Genomic DNA, 21,709 nt, shown 5'->3' with positions numbered 1-21,709 from the left:
TCTCCCCGAGTAATAAAGAGATTTGGCCCTTTTTAGAGTAGATCTGTAAATTTTTCTGTAGTTGTAGTAATTCATAAAGTAAGTACTATGTAATGATATTTTTTTCATGTAACGTAGTAAAGATCTTATATTTTTGGCTGCAACTTTTATTTCCGTGGTGTACCAAGGTTTATTTTTCTCGTAAAAAGCCGTATTAAGAATGACGAGTGGAAGCCATTGGGTCAGTATAGTATAGTCTAAGATATTGTTCCAGACGTTCCAGTTACATTGATTACATAAGAGTTCAAACCCGACATAGTTTCTGCGAGAAAACAATCTGCCATACCGATATTTATTCGTTTTAGAGGTAACACAAGAATCTAAGGCGACAGAAGCAATGATTGCCTCAGGATCTGAGAGACCCGCAGTAACTACGTTACAATCTACAACTGTATGCCGGTTCGAACAAAGTTAATCCAGCCCAGAAGAGGAACCAGCAGTAATTCTAGTGGGACTATTAATATGCAATTTGATATTAAATAAGATAAATAAATTTTGCAACGCCTTTAAATAATTTCCGGAAGGATCAAGGAAATCTATAATAAGGGCGCCTGACAATACAACTTTCGGATTCATCGTATTCATACTGGACAATATTACCTCTCGTTTAGTTAAAAATACTCGAAAGCCAATAATATATGTATAAATTTATTTACAATAAATTATAAAATTCAAAGTATTTATCTTTTAGCAAGTAATTAAACCCATCAACATTTATAAAATTAAATTTATTTAAGGCTGTTTCTTAACCATAATATTAAGTGCCAGCGTGGACCGTATTTCATCTGTTCAATCTAGAGACATTCATATAAAATTCAAGACAAAATTCTTCACTACACTTAATCCAATGTTCAGTTAATATTAAAACATCAGGAGGTAAAACACAAGTCTATACTATTAAGAAGCAAATACAGTTCGTCATTTTTATTTGTAACTGATTGAATATTGAGAACAAACAAGTTGATATTAGTGATTGTGTCGCTAGTTCTGAAATCATTAGTTGTTACTATACTATGATTTGCAATACTTGACTGGTCGCGATTTAAGTAATTTGATCTGGATACTTGGTAGGATGAAAAAGATTGACCTCATGTTTACACGATGTATTTCCATACATTTGACCATTAAGGGTTGCTATTTTATTGCCACCACAACCCATTGGACCAGGCAAACACACATGCCAGTTTATTGATATCGACATATGAATAAACCTGCCTAGGAATACATTTGTCAAGTTTAAAAGCATATTCGCTCAATTTAGAATTAAATTTGTAAATACTTGGCTTCTCTGTTATGTTTCAAGGCGAGGATACTACAATAATATTATTGTTCCATAAAGAACTCTTTAATTTTGGATACAAATCTTTAAAGCAAGGAAACTTGCGTTATGTAAAGTTATTTGAACCAATGCTTAAAAGTTTAACGTTATGACAAAGGAAACCCAATGACACAAAAACGTGGTTACAGAACAGCGAAGCACACGTTAAAGTAGCACTCGATCAATGGAATTCAACACTATTTGAATTTCTTAAAATATTTAGTATGTCTTTCTATTAAATTTCATTAAAGTCACCGATTACATAAATTTTCACTTCCTGTTCGCATTTCCGAACCAATTATGTAGAGTAGAACATAACGTTCAAAAACTGCCACACCAACACTGTCAAAATTTAAAAAAAAATTAATAGAATTGTTATATGACTGTAGTACTGTATATGACATTTATTATTCACGTATTATTATATGACTGTATATGATGTAGTATTGTATATGTTATATGACTGTAGTTGTTCTTTTACCCGGGGAGGGACGGGGTAGAATAGCCCTCCGGTACGCTCTGCCTGTCGTAAAAGGCGACTAAAAGAGCAACCCCTTTGGTGGTAGATGTTGTCCACTTGCATCGCCCGGTTCAATACCACCACATAGGACTTAGGCAGCGTGAAGTGGTTCCATGGAACTCACGTTTCGCCGCCTTGTCGATGTGTCCGGTTTCCAAAGGGGAAATAGAGAAGAAAAATAAATGCATGATGGCGCCCTCACAACCAAAACTTTCCGGAGGTAAACTCGCCTCCCATTCGGATCTCCGGGCGGAGGCTGGTCGGGGAGGTCCATCAGGCGGATCACGTACACCAACACCCGCAATCAAGTAAGCCTCACATTCTGGGATTGGCAGAAACAAAGGTGAAACCTTCAACAACAAATGTTCACCTCATTTATCCTGGATACGATCTACACACCCGATTTCGACTAAACTTTGGATTGGCAGTATTTGTCAAGAACGATTTGAGTTGCCAGCGGGAGGAAACGCTTGAACCTGCGGACTTCGACGTCATGTGGTGCAAAATAATAGCCAGTGGTGCCACAAAATTTATCTGCTATATCTACAGACCACCAAGCGACACCCAATATAGACGGCTCTTTTTGAACCTGGTTGACTGCATTAACCATCTGCAAATTGACTACCCAAGCGCAAAAATCATCGCCATGAGTGATTTTAACGTTCACAATATCAACTGGCTGCGCTTCTGCAACAAGAACGACGATGAAGGACGAGAAGCTGAGCTATTTGCCACCATATGCGGGCTTACGCAGCTTGTGGAGGAACTTATCAGAATCCCTGATCAAGACGGCGAGTTCGCGAGTCTCCTAGATCTGGTCTTGGCATTTTTCAATAACATTTTTAACAGTCTCTTGCCAGTTGGAGGTTAAAACGCAGGATCCTCCGATGCCGTGGAAGTATGGCACTATAAATCAGCAGAGTGGAACCATCTTCTGGAATTTTATCGCTCATTCCCTTGGAAAGAGGTCTGCTTTAGAACCAATAACATCTCAAAATGTGCAAACCAAATTACAGAGACGATCTTGGCAGGAATGGAAGCTTATATCCCTTTTTCTACTAAATGCGGATCAAACAACAAGCAATGGTTCAACCTGAATTGCAAAAAGGCAGTAAACACTAAAAACGCAGCATATCGCAAATGGCGTCAACATCCTTCCATCGAAAATCGGAGGAACTTTTTAGCCTCCAGAAATAGCTGCAAGCGAATTATTGATGAATGCAAAGAGAGTCACAACAACAGGATCAAAAACAAACTGCTAAACTGCCCAAATGGAACAAGATCTTATCAAGTCGGTATCGAAAGCCGTTAGTCAAGGATTTGCTAAGTCGGCCTTGCCACCCCTAACAGCAGATGATGGTTCTATCGCGGTAACAGCAGGGGAAAAAGCCAACTTACTGGGTAAACTCTTCGCGTCCAATTCTACTCTGCACTCGCAAGGCAAAACACTGCCATATTTTCCAATACTATATTTCTCCAACGAATTATAAAAAAAAATTCTTAAAAGCGTAGACACCAACAAAGCTTCTGGATCCGATGGAATTCTAGCCCTAATACTAAAACGTTGTGCAGACAAATTGACTCCTCCCTTATGTAGACTGTTCACGACATCGTATAAACAGGGCAAATTTCCAACAAGCTGGAAAACTGCTCGAGTGCAAGCTGTACCCAAAAAGGGTAAGAAGACGATGCCCTCCAACTACCGCCTGATTGCACTAGTTCCAGTAATATCGAAGATTATGGAGAAAGCAGTCAACCAACAACTGTTAAGATATCTGGAATCATCTGGACTAATCAGCGATCATCAATACGGCTTCCGAAAGCTTAGATCCACCGGCGATCTTCTGGCCTACGTCACACACTTGTGGACGGAGGCCATGGAGAAGCACGGCGAGTCCCGCTCAGTCGCTCTTGACATTTCCAAGACATTTGACAGAGTGTGGCATGAGGGACTACTAACCAAGCTCTCCTCAATCGGCATACAAAACTCATTATTGAATTGGATCAAAAGTTTTCTTCAACAAAGAACAATCCAAGTAGCCGTCGATGGATACCTCTCCGACAAATTTAACATTAACGCTGGAGTCCCTCAAGGATGCATTCTATCCCCCACCCTTTTCTTGGTATATATCAACGATTTGCTACGAACCACTGTCAATCCAATCTACAGCTTTGCGGACGATAGCACACTTATTTCCACATTTAAGTCCGCTAAACCAACGACAACCGCAAGTTCTCAGAATGTTAGGCAGCAACAAGTGCTTCAATCAACAACGATATTAGAGTAATCTTGGAGTGGGGCGGTAACAATCTGGTCAATTTTAACGCTAAAAAAATGCAGGCTGCAGTATTTACGATGAAGACTAACCTTGGTGGCCCGGAGCTGGTTATGGCAGGGAAAACATTGCCAATGAAATCATCTTTACATCTTCTAGGAGTCGAGGTCACCAACAGTGTGTCCTGGCATGACCACGTTGCCGAGGTCGCCAGGGCGGCTTCCAAAAAACTCGGAGTGCTTTTCAAAACGAAAAAACTGTATACACCAGAACAGCTGCTGACTCTTTATAAAGCTCAAATACGCCCTTCCCTCGAGTATTGCTCGCATGCCTGGAGCTCTGCACCTAAGCATAGTTTAAACCTGCTGGATTCTATACAGAAGAGAGCTATTCGTCTTATCGACAAACCAGAACTGACAAAGAGTCTGGATAGTCTGGAGCACAGGAGAAAGGTGTCTGATCTCTGTTTATTCTGCCGTTATTATCAGGATAAGTGCTCCTCTGAGCTGGTAGGCCTGATTCCACCCAGGGCTGTTCCGGCAAGAAGGACGCGTCTAGCAGTTGCGGCTCATAAACATCGAGTCCACCTGCCTACCCCAAGGACGTCGCTGTATCGGGACTCATTCATCTGGAGAACATCTTCTTTGTGGAACGGGCTTCCACCTCACATATTTCCCGACGCATACAACCTACAGCGATTTAAGATAAACGCCCACAAATATCTTCGCGCAAGCACCACTCCAAAAGTGACATAGGACTTTCCTCTTGTGCTTGTGTTTACCATAAAAAAAAAAAGAAAGTTCATAGAATATTTTTTATTTTGTTGTTATCAATAGTCAATATATGGCAGAACCAACAATATAAGGCAACCTTATTGTCAATATATGGCAGAACATTTTAAAACATTTTGAGTAAGAAAGAACTTTCAGATGTCATCATGCAAAACCCAATGATCATAATTGTACATGATATAACTAATACATAATTTATCGGTCAAGAAAAGTTTTTAAATGAATTTTGTAGGTTTTTTATATGTAATAACTTTCTCATTGTTATTGATGCGATAAAAAAAATTCTAGCCCAAAAAGCGAAAAAATACTTTTTTGAGTACTTTGCCGCCATCTACTTTGTGCACTTTTTATCGGAGAAAGTCGACTCAATGGGAAAGGTTGTAGAAAATGATGTCCCCAAGAATTTTAGCCCTTACAAGTTTTTCCAAAAACCTATCATTTCCCAAATAGATTAAATACAAAAAAATTTGTTTTTTCAAAAAACCTGTACGCTTTGACTCCTTATTTTTTAAGTTAAGCTTTTTGAATGCCCCTTTCAAATTTCCGCCAACAAAATGGTTGGGGAACAAATTTGACAGATTTACTGTACTAAGTATTTAAATGTATATTTATAAACTTTCATAGAATTCTAATATTGAATATTGAAATGATTGGACGTATTTTTTTGTCAGAACAACATATTTTTTTTCACTAGATTTACTGAACTGTTTACAGTACTGTTTAACTGTAATATTTTACTTAATTATTATTATTATTTAAAAACCTAAAGAAGTGAAGTATTTTTTGGTTTCAAAAATTCTCCCAACGAAATGTTGTATTTTTTGTTGAAGTCAAGAATTTGATTTCACTTAATTCTAGATTTTTCTTTAATTTACAGTTTCTAAATTCCAAAATGTTGAGTTTTTGTTTATTTAATGGATAAAAGTTTCTCATAATTTTGGTTTTTTAACTTTTTCTTTTTTCCTAGTTAATAATTTGGATTTTTAAAATTTACGTAATCGCAACTGTCATATTTTTTAAAGTAATTTGATTTTTAATTTTTGAGGTATTTTATATAATATTTTTATTTTTCTCATTTTAAAATAATTTTTTCTTAAAATGCATTAATTTTAATAATTTTTTTCAGAATTTTTGTTTAAATTTTTTCTTGCTTTATATGTTACACTTATGTGTCTTTTTGCATTGTTTTTTGAATTTTAAATCAAAATATAATACTAAGTTTTGTCTAATTTTTGTTGGTACAATATTGAAAATTTCAATTTGTATGAATTAAAAATTTTCAATCATCAATTTTTCTTGGCATAAGGATATAGTCTAACTTTAGCATTTCTATGTTCTATCTAGAAAATAGAAATGCATTATACAAATTTTCCAGGCGAAAATAATTAAAATCAAATTATCAGAATTTCTCCCAATAACCAAACATTCAAGACTATTATTATTTTAGACATTTAGACCATCAAACGAATAATTTACACATTAGAAATAATGTATTTTATTTCATGTGGTTTAACTATATTATTATGCAAGTTTTAAATATCAAAATTAAAAAAAATCTTAAAATTATAGACTAAAACGTATAAAATTGAAATATGATATTATAATTTTATATCTTAAATAATATTTATTAAAAATATTTACTATTTACCTCTTGAATATTAATACATTGAGTTGATCTAAAAAGATAGTATATATTTGTTTTTGTTATAAATATTTCTGTAATAAAGTTCTGAACTTTTGTTTTATGTTTCAAATATTTAATTCCTTGGTTTGTAAATAAATGATTGAAATGGTAAAACCTTTGCCTTGGTATATTTTCTTAACATGTAATATCGTTTCTACTTAAAAAAATGTATTTGGAAATTGGCAAATATCTGAATTTTTAAAGATCAGGTTTTAAATCTGTTAAATATTTTCTGGATTTAAATATATAATAATAAATTACATTTTTTAATTCCTTAGTTTTAAAATCCAAATAGTTTAATAAGATATAAAATAAACACCATGTATGTCAAGTACGTCGTTTAAACAATTCTTTAAAAAATACTAAAAATCTCTTCAATAAATATGGTGTTTTTCCATTTTTATACATCGCCAATGTTCCATACAAACCTACATGAAATTACTCTGCGGAAAACTAACTTCACCGGCCAAGCGTTAAAAATCCACTAACCCTTATTCGGAATATTAATGGAAACAATAAAACGCAAGATTCAGCATTTGCGCATTTGAGGTCTTCAACCCCCTTCGAGGGAGGAAAATTCGATATTCCAACCTTAAACTTTGGCGACTGTTTACCACTTAAATCAAGGTTAAAGTGGTCATTTTAGATTCTTTACCATTCCGGTACACTAAAACAAAGGTAAGGGATACATACATTTTAGAATTATTAATAATTCATCGAAAATTGTATTTTTTCCGATTTTAAATATAATTTTTTTTTAGCAACTTGGATGTACGAAATGGATTACTTTAAGGAAACGGAATGTCCTTTATTAGACACAGAATGGAAATTAAGAGCCGAAAAGGAACTGAATGAAACCATGGAAAATTATATGTTGGAAATGCAGACGCTTAAAAAACTTGTTTTAAGTAAGACACATTTGCTCTTAGCTAGTTTTTTTTAATTAATTTATAATAGTTTATCAAGATAAACTGTTTTGGCTTTCAATAACGTATAAGAATTAGTTTAATTATACAAAATTAGAAAAGAAAGTTTGACCTTAAAGTAATAAAATTGCCAAAAATCATTAAAAAATTAATTAACATTTAACAAAATAACATTCCGATAAAGCAGTTCGGCCATAGAAATTGAGATTTAGGAAATTAACTGTAAGAAATCAAACATGGATTCATTAAAATTCATATGCTAGATCAACATAATCATGTTAACAATGTTACAATTTGGACAATTAAATATTTTTTAAACTAAAATATTTATTCAAAAGTCCAACGAATTAAAAAGGAGATTCAGTATTACTAGTACGAGTATTAATTTTAAAGTATGCAATTTAATTGAATTATTTACTGGAAAAAAATTCATAAAAATTATGTACGTTTAAACTTTTTCAATTTATTTTAATATGAATTTTATTTTTTTTTACTTGAAAAAAAAATATTTTTCAGATTGATTATATACCTCATATATTTTTTAGATGATCCGAATCTCACAGTGCCTAATACCCATGAGTTTTTACTTAGATTTTTAAGAGCCAGAAAGTTTAACAGTGCTAAAGCCTTTGAAATGGTAAGTGCAAAACTTGATAAAGCTTTCTTAATAAAATACTTTTCTTTATTAATGTTATTTGCACCTTGTCCTTTGTATTCACTTACAGGTCCAAAGATACTACTTAATGAAATTAAAGTGCCCTGAACTATTTAGTTGCCCTTTGCCTTCAGAATGTTCGAAAACCTTCGACCTTCAGGCGCAGAACATGTTACAGCATAGAGATCAATGGGGTAGAAGAATTTTTGTTATACGTGTAGGTAAGTCACGCAATTTTATTTAAAGATTAGTAATTGATTTGCTATTGCCTTTACACATTGTAGTATGTAAATTTCTTTTTAAAGAGCAAAATTTCAGTCAAGGGACGGAGGTGTTATGCCAATGGAAATCTCTTGTCCAAATATTGGAAATGATCTATCCGTTTTTCATTTCTCTAGTACTATCTGAATCATGTGGAAATTGCGTTATTCTATTATAGTTTATCTTGTTACGTACAAAAAAGATTTTATCACAAAAAAATATGAACTTATGATACTTTAGACTCCGATGTCCGATGATAAAAATGAATATTGAACTTTTCCAGCTTTTTTGACAATTCGTTTTTCATTTCTCCAAAACTGCCTGGATCATCTAGAATTGGGGTTTTCTTGGTGTAGTTTACCTAGTTATATTAAAAAAATATCATTTTATGATTACTACTTATTTATATATACCTGAGAAATAACTGATAACCCATTTCAACCCAACCCCAATATTTGACAGTCAATCCTTATTTCCCAGTCATTTTATCGCAATTTGCTTAGAAAATTAGTAAATAAATACCCCAACCAAAACCTTCTCTATATTAATGAAAAAAAATTACAATTCTTCTATTAACTCCTTAGTTATACCCAAAAATGTCTCCTTGTGACTAGAAATCTTAATGTCGCAATATGCGTTTCAAAACTTCAAATTTGGTGGCTCTCAGAACTTATAGTTGGTAAGATTTCAGCCAAGTCAAAAAGTTTTTGAGATGCAACAAACAAAAAGAAAGTTAGAAATATCCTTTATCTGACTAATCCCGCTTTAAGGCTGTTGCAATTATTTCGTGAAAGGATTCCCAAAAATAATGAAAATTTTCTACGAAAACGATCTGTGCTATCAGATATGTTGAATTAGTAGAAACATAACATCCATTCTTTCTCGAAGAGACAACAAAAAACAAAAGTCCAAAGTAAAAACTCCAAATCAGGGTCTCATTAAACATATATACTATATAATTTTTAAAAAGCTACAGGTGTCATCAGAGCATCACCAGGCCTAAAAGTTAATTAAAAATTGTACAAAAAGAACCCTTATAAAATATGATCAAAAACTCTTTACCTAGACAAACACCTACAGAGATCACATTAAACAACAAATCTACAGCTAGGTTAGGTTAACAATATTCACCGTAGATAAAAATAAACATATAAAAAATTAAAAAGTAAAAACGTAAAATGGCACAAAATATTCCCCACTTGTGACATTAGGATGATGCTCCGATAGGATTGAAACACCTGTAGCTTTTTAAAAATTTAGAAAATTATATACAGGGTGTCCCAAAAGTCGACGATCAAACTTAAAGGGGAGAAGGGGGAGGTTATTTTGAATTAAAATAACTATATATGTTGTTATCCAATTGTTGACAGTTAAAAAGTTATTTAATATTTTGTACTTTTTATTAAAATTAAATGCTGGCAACAATAAAAAAGTTATGCAAAATACATGTTTAATTCTTAGTAGTGTCCTTTTAATTTTAAAATAGTTTCAAAAACTCTGTTCTCTTCTAGTCAAGAAAAATATGATCTTAAAAAGAAGTTTTGTTTTCAAAAAATATGAATAATTTTTTTTTAATGGATGCTGATTCAATGAAATTAACCTTTAAAAAACTGACCCGTTCTTAGAAAATCTTGAGAAATGAATGTACAACTCGCCCATATCGAAATGGCTTTTGAGATGCGGGAAGAAAGAGTAAGAGAGTCAGTGTGCGATGAAGACAGAAAATGATAAGCCAACGGCCTAAAATGGGCTTTCGAGGATTTTGCCACTGCGCACCCAAATTTCACTGGCCATTTCGATATTTCTGAGCTGTAGTTTCATAACATAATTAAAGATTTGAATACAGATTTGTCTTACCCAATTTGTAATGGAAAATACTTTATTGGTACAAATTTTTATTGCCACATTTTTTCAAAAATACAAGAAATTGTAATAATATTTTTTTTTATTTAATTATTAATAAGGTATTAACTACATTAAATGTTCAAAATGTGTGCCGCCTACCCTTACACATGATCTACATCGTTGAATAAAATTTCTTTTTAACCGTTGGAATCCCCGCTGGTTGTTATTGATCACTCTGATCGCTTCTTCTATTTTTTGACGCAATTCCTGTTCAGTGCGACTTTCTGTAGCGTAAAGTCCAATGGGTTAAGGTCGGGGGACCGCGGTGGCCAGCAGTTAGTCCCACCCCTTCCAATCCAACGATTTGGAAACTGTTGGTTGATAATAGGTTTGTTCTCACTGCAAATTTCTTACAAGTTTGAAACTGTTTCCAAACCACTCTTGATGCGCATGTGTAAAATATTACAACTTCTAATCGATTTGAAACCGTCTCTGCGAACATCAAATACGGGTTGAGTGGAGAAGAAAAATAACGTCACTTTTTTATCCCAGTGGGAAATGGGAAAATAAATAAAACAAAAATTATACTACAACCTTGAAATAGCTGTATATTATTAATAGAGTTTAAGATTGTGTGATTATTTGCTACTTCAAAACTTACTCTAAAATGCTCGAGAAATTCTATTCTTTTAAATTGGCAGACAGTTTAATGAAAATAGTTTTGACTTTTGGGCTTTATCCGTTCTTCAATTAAATCTTCTTTAAAAGTTTGTGTCGGAATCAACATAATTCTGATCAGATTCTTCCGACGATTCAAAAGCACTTGTTTCCTTAATGTTTATGTTTAGACTGATCCAAAAATATAAAATACAATTTTCAAAACGAATATCAAGGACTATACAAAACGACAAAATAGAAACAACAATTTAGAGGTTATGTTCATATTCCGAAGATCGGCGTTGACTGGCTACACGAATTCTCTGACACTTTGCTTGAAATAAATCCGAAAACAAGTCTGACTATCAGATGACGATCAGAAATTTGTGTAAGAACATCAGACTTTTGATTTGAAACCGATCAGAAGTTCCTGTGCGAACGCATTTTACTCTATTGCGCATGTGTACTTGTCGAAAACTTGTTTCTTACTGCTGTGAGAACAAACTTATAAACTCTCACTACTCGAATGTAGTGTGGAGGAGCTCCATCATGCTGCAGCCACATGTTTCGACGTGTTTCTAAGGATACGTCTTCTAGTAAGCCATTTAAATGATTTTGTAAAAAATTGAGGTAGCTCTCACCATTGAGTCGTCTTGGTAATTCAAAAGGGCCAATTAACTTACCCTCAATTATTCCAGCCCACATGTTTATTCCAAATTGATGTTGGAAATGGGAAGCGCGCACAATTCTAGGGTTAACATATTCTCAATGATGTAAATTGTGAATATTAAATATTCCTATCCTTTGAAACAATGATTCGTTGCTCCACAAAATTCTTTGGAAAAACTGAGGGTCGGTTCTGTTGCGACGTAACATATCCCTGCAAAATCGTACTCTTGTGGCGTAGTCTCCGGGTAACAATGCTTGCACCCGTTGCACATGATATGGATGTAACAGAGATCTTCTCAAAATACGATGCACCGATAAAGATGATAATCCCAAACGCCTTGCTATACGACGAATACTAATGGTCGGATTTTCTGCTACCATATTTATTATCTCATCTTCACCAGTATCAACTCTAGGCCTTCCTTCTCTGGGCAAATGCTGGCCAAGAATTTGACCATTCACGTATATCCTATGAACATTTTGAAACACTCTGTAATCAGGATAATGTGCTCTATTAGGAAATCGTGCCCTATATTCTCTAGCAGCAGCCCGAGCATTACCGTCACAAAACCCGTAGACATAATGCATTTCTGCATATTCCTGTGGTGCATAAGGCATCTTTAATAGTTGAACTAACAAATAAAAAAAAGTAGGTACTTATTAATCGCAAAGGTCGAAATGTAATAGCCCAGTATGGAGGAAAGTGTACCTAAGACTGATTTGAAAAATACCAAATCGTTTGTTATTTTTATCTCAACAAAAAAGGACAATGCAAAATATTCAAAATATTTTTAAACTGAACTTTAACGTTCACCTTAAATTTAAGAATAGGTAAATGGTAAATACCTACCTTAATAATATTGGTAATAAATAAAAACCTTTAAAAGTTTTTGTGATTTTTAAAAGAATTGGCAATGGTACAAGTAAAGTATTTTCCATTAGAAATTGGGTAAAATAAATCTGTTTTTATTATTTATTATTATGTTAAGAATCTACAATAATTTCTCAAGATTTTCTAAGGGCGGGTCAGTTTTTTAAAGGGTAATTTCTTTTTATCACCATCCATTAAAAAAACTTACTAATATTTTTTAAAATCAAAACTTGTTTTTAAAGATTTTTTTTGGAAAAGAAGACATTAGAGTTTTTTAAACTATTTTAAAATTAAAAGGACATCCCTAAGAATTAAACATAATCAAAAATAAAACAGTAGTTCACCGCATTTATTTTGCATAACTCTTTTATTGTTCGCAGTATTCAATTTTAATAAAAAATACAAAAAGGTGAATAACTTTTTACCCATCAATATTTTGATAACCACATATATAGATATTTAGATTCTAAATGGCCTCCTTCCCCTCCTTAAGTTTGATCGTCGACTTCTGGGACACCCTGTATATGTTTAATGAGACCCGTGAAACCCATCTATACTTACTGACTTGAAGTTTTTACTTTTGTTTTGATATTGATTAGGCTAAAATGATTAAGCTCAAATATTTCGTAGTTATAGTAACTCCTTAAGCTACATATACTACATTTTTTATTTTTCAAATTACCAATTTCTTTCACCAAATTGTGAATTTTATTTTTGTCCAACCTATATTAAATTAAAAAAAACATTATTCAGATAAATAATAAGACAATTTTTAATTTGGGGTATTAGAAAATGGGTGGATTTTTTGCTTGGAGGGTGGAGCGCCTAAGGGATATTTCTTCCTGGACTAAAACATTTGCACCAAACTGTGTTTTTACAAATTACTTCTATGCAAGATATGCCCATTGACAGTTTGTAACTATTGATACACCAATATACAATAAATGGTTTTAAATATTTTAATGTTAATTCTTATTTTCAGACAGTTTCGACTCGTCAAAAGTAAGTATAGATGACATATTTAGGACCAATATTCTCGCCTTGGAGCATATAGTGCGAGAGCCAGAAACTCAAATAGCCGGCTTAGTGGTCATCTTGGACATGGCTGGCCTTTCATTACAACACGCCAAATTTTTTACACCGTACTATGCGAAAAAAATGGTCGAACTGGTGCAAGAAACGTTTCCGTTAAGGTTTAAGGGCTTTCACGTGGTAAACGAGCCTTTTTACTTTGATGCCGTCATGGCTGTACTCAAACCATTTTTAAAGGATAAAATTAGGAAAAGAGTATGGGTAATGTTATTTTTTAAGTTATATTCTATATTTATCATTGTAGATATTTCTACATGGAAGCGATATAGATGCCCTTCACGCTTTTGTATCAAACGATATTTTGCCTTCAGAATATGGAGGAGAAACGGGGCCCTTTGATAATAGAGGCTGGTACATGAGACTCCTTGCAGACGAAGAATATTTTAATGAAATTGGAAACTATGGGTACAAGACAAGCAATAATGATGATAATTAAAAATAATGTGTAATTATGAACTGCACATTATATGTAGCGCAGTTGTTGAATTATTTAAATAAATATTGTAGATCTGATCTGTTGTGATGATACATAGTCATATTCTTCTTGCATATTATAAGTATGCAAGATATCTTTAATTTATTAAAAGACAAATTTAAGGCTTTAGCAAGCTTAATTGTCAACATATATTTAATACAAACAAAGGGTATATTTATTGCTTAAACAAACATGTGATAAATGTTTTTTTATATATTTGTTATTAAGTTGTGATATTTAGAAAATGTAGGCACGAGTTAAGTATTAAAATAATGTTTAATATCATACGTAAGCTTAAGCCCAAAATGTGGAGCCTCATAAGAGAGTTTTTAAAATTTAAGATATTATTTATTTTTATTTTAGATGTTGTTATACAATTTGTAGCTAACTTCTATACATGCAAATATGAAAACAAATAAAAAGTGAAATATGTACTAAAACAAATGTTTTAATTTAGTATCTGCACATATTCTGCGATCATTGAGGTTTGAGTTCGAAATAATTTATTTTAGAAATTTGAACAGTATTTTAATTTATACTGACAACATCATTATAACTATATAAATAAGCGATCAATAAAATGATGCTTACCAGTTGTTAATAATTTAAATACGTAAGAACAGTAATATTTCCAAATTTAAAATGTAAACGGCAAGTTAAATGAGGTAGAAAAGAGACTACTCAGATCCAGAAAACATAAACAACAGCTAAAAAATTATGCATCTCATCTTTATTTTACCTAAATGAATCCTAGGGAAACCCTAATATCACAGATCATTTAGAGAAGCGCTATACCAAAGTTCTATTAATATTTAAATATTCCGTGAGGAAATTTAAGAAAATGTTTCTTTTATGAGGAAATGTTATATTTTTTTAATAAATACATATTTTATAGACATTCAAAAATGCTGCTATAACCTTCTTCTGCTGCTCTAACTTCACTGGATTAAACAATCCTTTGGAATGTATCCCTTTAGCCATGCTGCTTTGCTTGAGATAAATATTTCTTGTTATATTGAACTTATAGCCCAAGACTAAAAACATCCGTACGGGAACTAAAACTAAAAGATTGTTCGTATTGGCGGCAATATTATATAATATAATACATAACATATTGAAGGCGTAGAAAATAGAGTAGTTGTCAGTACAAGGTATTTTTGAATGCGCGTGTGCTGAGTACATCTTAAGTATTAACATTGTGGTGCAAGTGTTAACATTGCAGCAGCAGCACTACACCAGCAGGTAATAAATAATTAGAAGTAGGGGAAGGATGTACAGAGAAGGGTGTACAAAATGACATAGGGTTTTCAAAAATCAAAATTGTCTATGAACAAAAAATATTTTAATTCAACAAAAGTAACAAAAAAATACAGGCATCTCTACTCTATTTTCCAAAATAAACATCACAAAAAAAAACTCAAAAAGAAATTCTCATTTTAAAGTATTTAATTTTAAAAGGTAAAAACCCTCCTAAGTGGGTAAAATGACATACCTATTAAATATTGCCAAAAATTTCTGTAGAAAATTAATTATCGCAACACAGTTCATAAATAAACATCTTAGTTTTTTTGTCGACTCCAGCACACTCAGCGTGTTCCCATTTCGAGCAAGAACAACATTGCAGCCAAATTTCCTTTGCCTTTGACCTTTTAAATTCTTCCACACAGTAAATGCAAGTACAATCTTCGTCGTCTTCTATTAAGAATGGGTTGTTTTCCGATTCAGAGGCAGTGTCAACAAATACCATTTTAGTTGCAGCTCTTTTTTTATTTTTGACTGTGGGTGTAGTTCTTGATTTTGCTTCCTCCAACTTTGGAGTAGAATTTAGCACGGTAGTTCCCTGACGCTTTCTCGGCTTCCTCTTTCCCTGGCCTAAGATACTACTGGAATGGGACTCAGATCGGAGACAGTAACGGCAAGTAAACTTTTATTTTGTTGATCTGATGTACTGGGGATTACTTTTTGAAGATTGGTTACGTCCTTTAAATTGCCCATCCCGCTTGAAGTTTGTAGAGATAGTGCTGCGGAAGGTTCTTCAGCTAGAGTGTTTTTTATATTTATATTACCTTCAGATTCTGGAATTCTGTTGTCTCTGCTGCTTGAAACATGTATTCTGGAAATACATCAGGATTTAGTGGGCATATTCCGGTTTTAGAAAAGCCGTTGGTTGCATTTTGAATAGTGGCAGCTTTTCCATAAGCTTCAGTAAGTAAGGCACCTATTTAAAATTGCGTTACAACTCTGCCTGGGTGTGCCTTAAGCCACTTGATTATAGCTTGATCGAAATAGGTTTTTAAGGGACCGAAGAATGAAACATCAAGGGGCTGCAGATGGTGGGTGCAGTGAGGAGGCAAGCAGAGCAGAACAATACCATGTTCTTTGGAGAAAATCAGACCATCAAGGTACTTATGGCTGGAATGGCCATCAACAATTAAAAGCACCTTTTCGTCTGATGAGGCCTTCGTAAACTTTTGAAAGTGTTTTAACCATTGCAAAAATACTGGTCCAGTCATCCAACCAGACTCCTGAGCAATGCCAAGAGTCCCTGGGGGAGCATTATCAGTAGGTTCGTTCTTCATGTTTTTTCTGGGAAATATTAAGGCTGGTGGGATAAAATTACCATTGGAACTCATGCAGCAAACAACGGTTACATGGGATCCCCTTTCGGCACTGGTTATGGCTCCTACTTGCTTACGACCTGTTGCAAATATTTTTTGAGGCTTTTGCACAGTAGAGAGTGCTGATTCATCGACGTTATATATGTTAAGTGGGTTGATATTTTCTTTTTTAATCACCTTTTCTAGAATCTCAAAAAAACGAGCAACTTGTGGTTTGTTGAAAGCCTGGGCTCTAGCAGCAGATGTCGCCTCTGGCTTACGTAATGCTATATCCGGATTTCTTATTCGGTATTCTCGCAGCCAATCTTTTCCTGTTGTTTTCTTCTCACGGTTAAAGTTGTGTTGAAAGCCATTTTTAAAAGCTAACTGGTAACACATCCTTCCTTGTGAGTCCAAAAAACCTTGACTCTAGAAGTTTTAGATGTTCAACTAACTGCCGTACTACTTCTGGTCTTCTGGTGGAAAAGTAGGCTTAAATCTACCGAGGCGTTTTTCCCCGCAATTGCCGCAGCGTATAAATGCAGGGATGCCAAGACTGGGGCCAAAAAAATTAAGAGCCAGTATCAATTTACAAACTTCATTATAGCTAACCTAACTAATTAAATTTTTAGATGAAAACGCCCAGAAAACAAATTTTAATGTTGCCATAACATCATTCTTACGTTGCAGCAAGTATAAATTTCTTACCTCTTCATCTGAGTCATCATCCACATTACTAAGTGTTTCTCTTGGTATTCCCTGATCGTTCAGAAACGCTAGAAGAATAAAATACCACAGAGTTGATTTATAAACATCTTCGCCCGCCCCAGAACGGCATAACTTCTGAATTTTCTGCAGTTCTTTTCGATATACAAAACGAAAAGAATTAATTTTCTTTGTGACCGTGTCCTTTGTGGCTCCTGGATCCACTTTTCGGCACTTTTTAATTAACAGGCCACAGTTCAGGTAAAACGTACGTTTTGTTGTCTACACGCAACCTTTTGCCTGATCCGTTTAAACTGATCAAGTAAAAGGTTACATGTAGACCGGCCGTAAGGCTAATTAAAGAGTAGTTGTATATAAGGAAGGTGTTTGTTATAAATCAGAGATATTAAAAAGTGCATTAGAGTGGGTGTTCCTCAAGGCAGTATTCTAGGACCAATTTTGTTTATATTCTCTTGAAATTATAATAAATAATATTGAATTGAGTCATTTTTGCGTCACAGATAATTAACTAAAAATGCAAGAATAATATTTTTATCAATTGATAATTAGATAAATAAGAGTAAAACTAACGATAATGTTTAAAAGACAATTTAATGAAATTAAAAATCAGCATCTATTCTTAAATATAGGAGCCACTTCAATATATCAAATAGCACTAAATTCTTAGGGATTCATTCATATAAATGAATTTGTGTATGGAATATGCTCTGACCAGGCATATTCCATATCTTTCAGTGGCGTAGTGTGCATGGATGCGGGTGATGTGTCGCATCCCCTATCCAAATTCTAAATTCCATATCATATTACAATTTTAAATATATTTTATATATGTAATCTAATTTTAATATAATTATATATTATATATATGTTCTCTACATAATTTTCCTACTTATTCCAACCTACATTCCCATTACAAAATTAATAATTCCGAGCGACCGCCCCGTTTCACCAAAACCACAGCGAAATCCGACGGGATGTTTCGCGCTCTTGACACAGAATAAACGATCTCAGAGCGACATACATTAACGATGACGACGAACATAAACGATCTGAGATCGTTTATTCTGTGCTCTTGACGCATCTCATCAGGTTCCCAAACATCGCGGTGGCCGGGAAAGGTCAATAAACTCCCGCCTTTCTATTATTTCTTTTATTCTACTATGGCGACGGCGGCTTCTAGTGACCTATGTGATTGCGGCTTAGAAAAAGTACTTCGTACTACGTTTTTTTTTTATAGTTTATCTTACACAGATAAATTGAAAATTATTGAAGATGGTCCACCGCGACATAAATTAGACATAAACACAAAATTAATATCGTGTGTTAGACATTTTAGTGACACTATTTATAAAAGTGAACATTGGGTTTGTGGGTGCAAAGTTTTGAACAAACTGTTTTGCTGGCCATGTGTATTATTCTCCACCGACAAACATGTTTGGAACAGCACGGGATACGACGACTTAAATAATATATATAGGTCTCATGAAGGCATAAAAACTCTGCCAATCATATTTTTTGTGAGAAAGCTTTGATTCTACTTGGAAAAAACCAAAGAATTGAATTCGCTCTGAGTGCCCAATATAAACTTAGCGTTGAAAATCACAATGAGTTGGTAAGGCGAAACAGACAAATTTTGGGACATCTTATAAGCGTGACTTGTCTACTTCACTTGAAGCGAACATTCAAAAAATAGGGGCAATTTCGTAGAATTCGTACATGATATTGCAAGAAATGACCATCTACTTAAAACTCATTTAGATAACTCTACTGTGTTTCGTGGTCTTTCACCTGATATTCAAAATGATTTAATACTTTCTGTGGGCGAAGTAATTAGAAAAAAATTAAAGAAGAAATATCCAAAACTTCTTTTGTAGCCCTAATTTTGGACGAGGCATCTGATATAAGTATGAAATCACAAATGTCAGCAACTTTACGATACTTTACGAACTATCCAGGAAACATTCATTAATTTCACTGACGTGAGCGCCGACAGGACCGCAAGTGCTCTTTTGGAACACACCTTAAAAATATTAGAAGACTTTAAATGTGCTAAAAAGTTAGTGGCTCAAACATATGATGGCGCGGCAGTAATGGCAGTTTTAAGTCAGTCAGCTAGTTTTATTAAGAAAGTTAAGGTGTTTTTCACCAACCTCTCAAGTTTGTCTGTATTTTTTGCAAAATCTTCTAAAAGAACTCATGCATTAGATAACCTCGTAAAGAAAAGAATACTTTCCGTTGCTCCTACAAGGTGGAACTTTCAAAGTCGGATAGTAGAAACAGTAAACGAACATAAGCCAGAATTGGAATCACTTTTTGAGACGATTGTTGAAAACGAGAGTACAGAATGGGATCGCGAAGCCACCATGTGTGCTAGAGGTCTCTTAACTCTTTTGAAAGATTTTGATTTTAATTTTTTCCTTACAGTTTTTTCTGGTATATTTCCTCATTCTGAAAGTTTATTTAGAACCTTACAGACAAAACTCACCGATATTAATTACTGCAATAAAAAGATTAATGATTTCAAATTACACATGTTGAAGATGAGAGATGAATTTAATATTATTTGGGAGAAAATGGAGAAATATGTTTCTGATAAAACTATTAACCCTCATAATAAAAAAATGCGTTTAGGTTCAATCCGTGGAGAAGAAAAAAAGAATACCTATTCTCGTTTATATATAGAAATTATATACGTCATAATCTTAAACCTGACAGAAAGGTTTCGTGAAATTTCTGGTTTGAAATTTCTAAGCCTTTTAGATTTCTCACAGTTTGATAATTATGCAAAGTTATTTCCCGGAGAACTTTTTTCTGCATTATTGGAAACATTTGGTACATTTTTTGATGCAAATCGTTTAAAAAGTGAACTCTTGGTTATTTATAGTGATGCCGATATGAAACAAGACAATGTATATAAACTTCATCAGTATATAATATCTATGCAGCTTTCATGTATTTTTTCTAGAATCATCAAAATTAATTTGTTTAATTCTTACTATCCCGGCAACAAGTAGTTCGGAGGAAAGGTCGTTTTCGTGTCTTAAGAGGATAAAAAATTACCTTCGCAATTCTCAAAAACAAGAGAGGTTATCGGCTTTAGCGTCAATGAATATTGAAAGCAGATTTTTAGATGCTTTACGAAGTTTATCTATATTTGACCAAAATGTCATAGATATTTTTGCCAGCCAAAATAAAAATAGGCGAATTGATCTACATTTTAAAAGTTGAAAACTCTTCTTTTTTTATTTTTTTTTTTATGTATTTTGTTTGTAAGTTTGTTTATGTTTTTGTTTTAAAGAAAATTATTTTATGTTTTGTTTTCGTTAGAATAAGTGGATATTTTCTTTTTTTTTTGTAAATAAAACTTATATCTAATATTTTTTTATTTGCTTTCTTTACATTAAAAATAAAAAACAGTAATAAATTTTATCAAATTTACAAAAAAAAGGGCGTGGCCCTAAAAAAATATTTCAGCACTGCTTCCTTACGAACCACATCCCTGGCTTAATGACCCACGCTACGCCACTGATATCTTTGTAATAAGGTTAACAAACTATGTTACTGTTTGCATGCAGAAACAAAATATCAGGATGTAACAGCTTTCGGAACCCTGTAGTTTGCAAACTAGTTGCTGTTTTAGTATTTAATCTATAGTAATATAGAAGCGTATTCTAAAAACGATTTATACAAGGTTTAAAATGCGATCTTGTAAAAGTGTTTTCAGGACAAAGAAGAATATTAACAATCTATGCATATTTGAAGTAATTTAATTTGTTTTTATGAAGAAAAATTAATTTGAAATTACAAAAATATCTGATCGATTTAGAGCCTTCTAGTAATGAAGACTATCTTGAATCACTAGTTTGTTATGTATTTTATATACCAATTTTAGCTGAGTATGAGTTTTGTTGAAACCTTCTTTGGAAGTTATTTCATTTCATGTTTTTTGTACTTTTATGTAGATAAGATGTAATTTTAAAATAAAGTAATAAATAACTAAGTCAATAAATATAAGCATTTTCAAGTAAAACAAGTAAATTTTGGCAAATTCTGAAGAACATACGAATAAAAAATATAAAAAGAATTATTTGCCTGTCACAACATTACTAAATTCAAAATATGGCCTTTTGAATAACAAACTAAATTATATCAATCTACACAACTTTCGAAAACTCGTAATGAAGTAAAATCTCAAATAATTTCTTTCTGGACTTTATTGCAATATATTTTTGTACGAAAAGTGTAGAAATGGTTTAAGTCGATGATTTTACATTAATAAAATGAATATTAAAAAAAACAACAACAAA

General features: G+C 33.1%; 1 protein-coding gene across 1 annotated transcript; it reads left to right on the top strand.

The window, feature by feature from the left end:
- Positions 1-6,996: 6,996 nt before the first annotated feature.
- On the top strand, positions 6,997-14,472 carry LOC126735233 (alpha-tocopherol transfer protein-like). The gene is made up of 6 exons (XM_050439183.1): positions 6,997-7,306; positions 7,390-7,536; positions 8,100-8,191; positions 8,280-8,430; positions 13,495-13,799; positions 13,849-14,472. The coding sequence occupies exons 2-6, from the start codon at positions 7,398-7,400 to the stop codon at positions 14,038-14,040; spliced, it is 879 nt and encodes a 292-aa protein (XP_050295140.1). The 5' UTR covers positions 6,997-7,306; positions 7,390-7,397; the 3' UTR covers positions 14,041-14,472.
- The last annotated feature ends 7,237 nt before the right edge of the window (positions 14,473-21,709 follow it).

The sequence above is a fragment of the Anthonomus grandis genome, chromosome 4 (genome assembly GCF_022605725.1).
Source record: "Anthonomus grandis grandis chromosome 4, icAntGran1.3, whole genome shotgun sequence".
Classification (NCBI taxonomy): Eukaryota; Metazoa; Arthropoda; class Insecta; order Coleoptera; family Curculionidae; genus Anthonomus; species Anthonomus grandis.
This window is presented reverse-complemented; position numbering and strand designations above follow the sequence as displayed.

Excerpts from the sequence above, each read along its gene's own strand:
- LOC126735233 (XM_050439183.1), top strand. The coding sequence starts at position 7,398 with ATGTACGAAATGGATTACTTTAAGGAAACGGAATGTCCTTTATTAGAC. Across the intron at positions 8,431-13,494 it reads AATTTTTGTTATACGTGTAG|ACAGTTTCGACTCGTCAAAA; the intron begins GTAAGTCACGCA and ends TCTTATTTTCAG. Across the intron at positions 13,800-13,848 it reads AGGATAAAATTAGGAAAAGA|ATATTTCTACATGGAAGCGA; the intron begins GTATGGGTAATG and ends TTATCATTGTAG.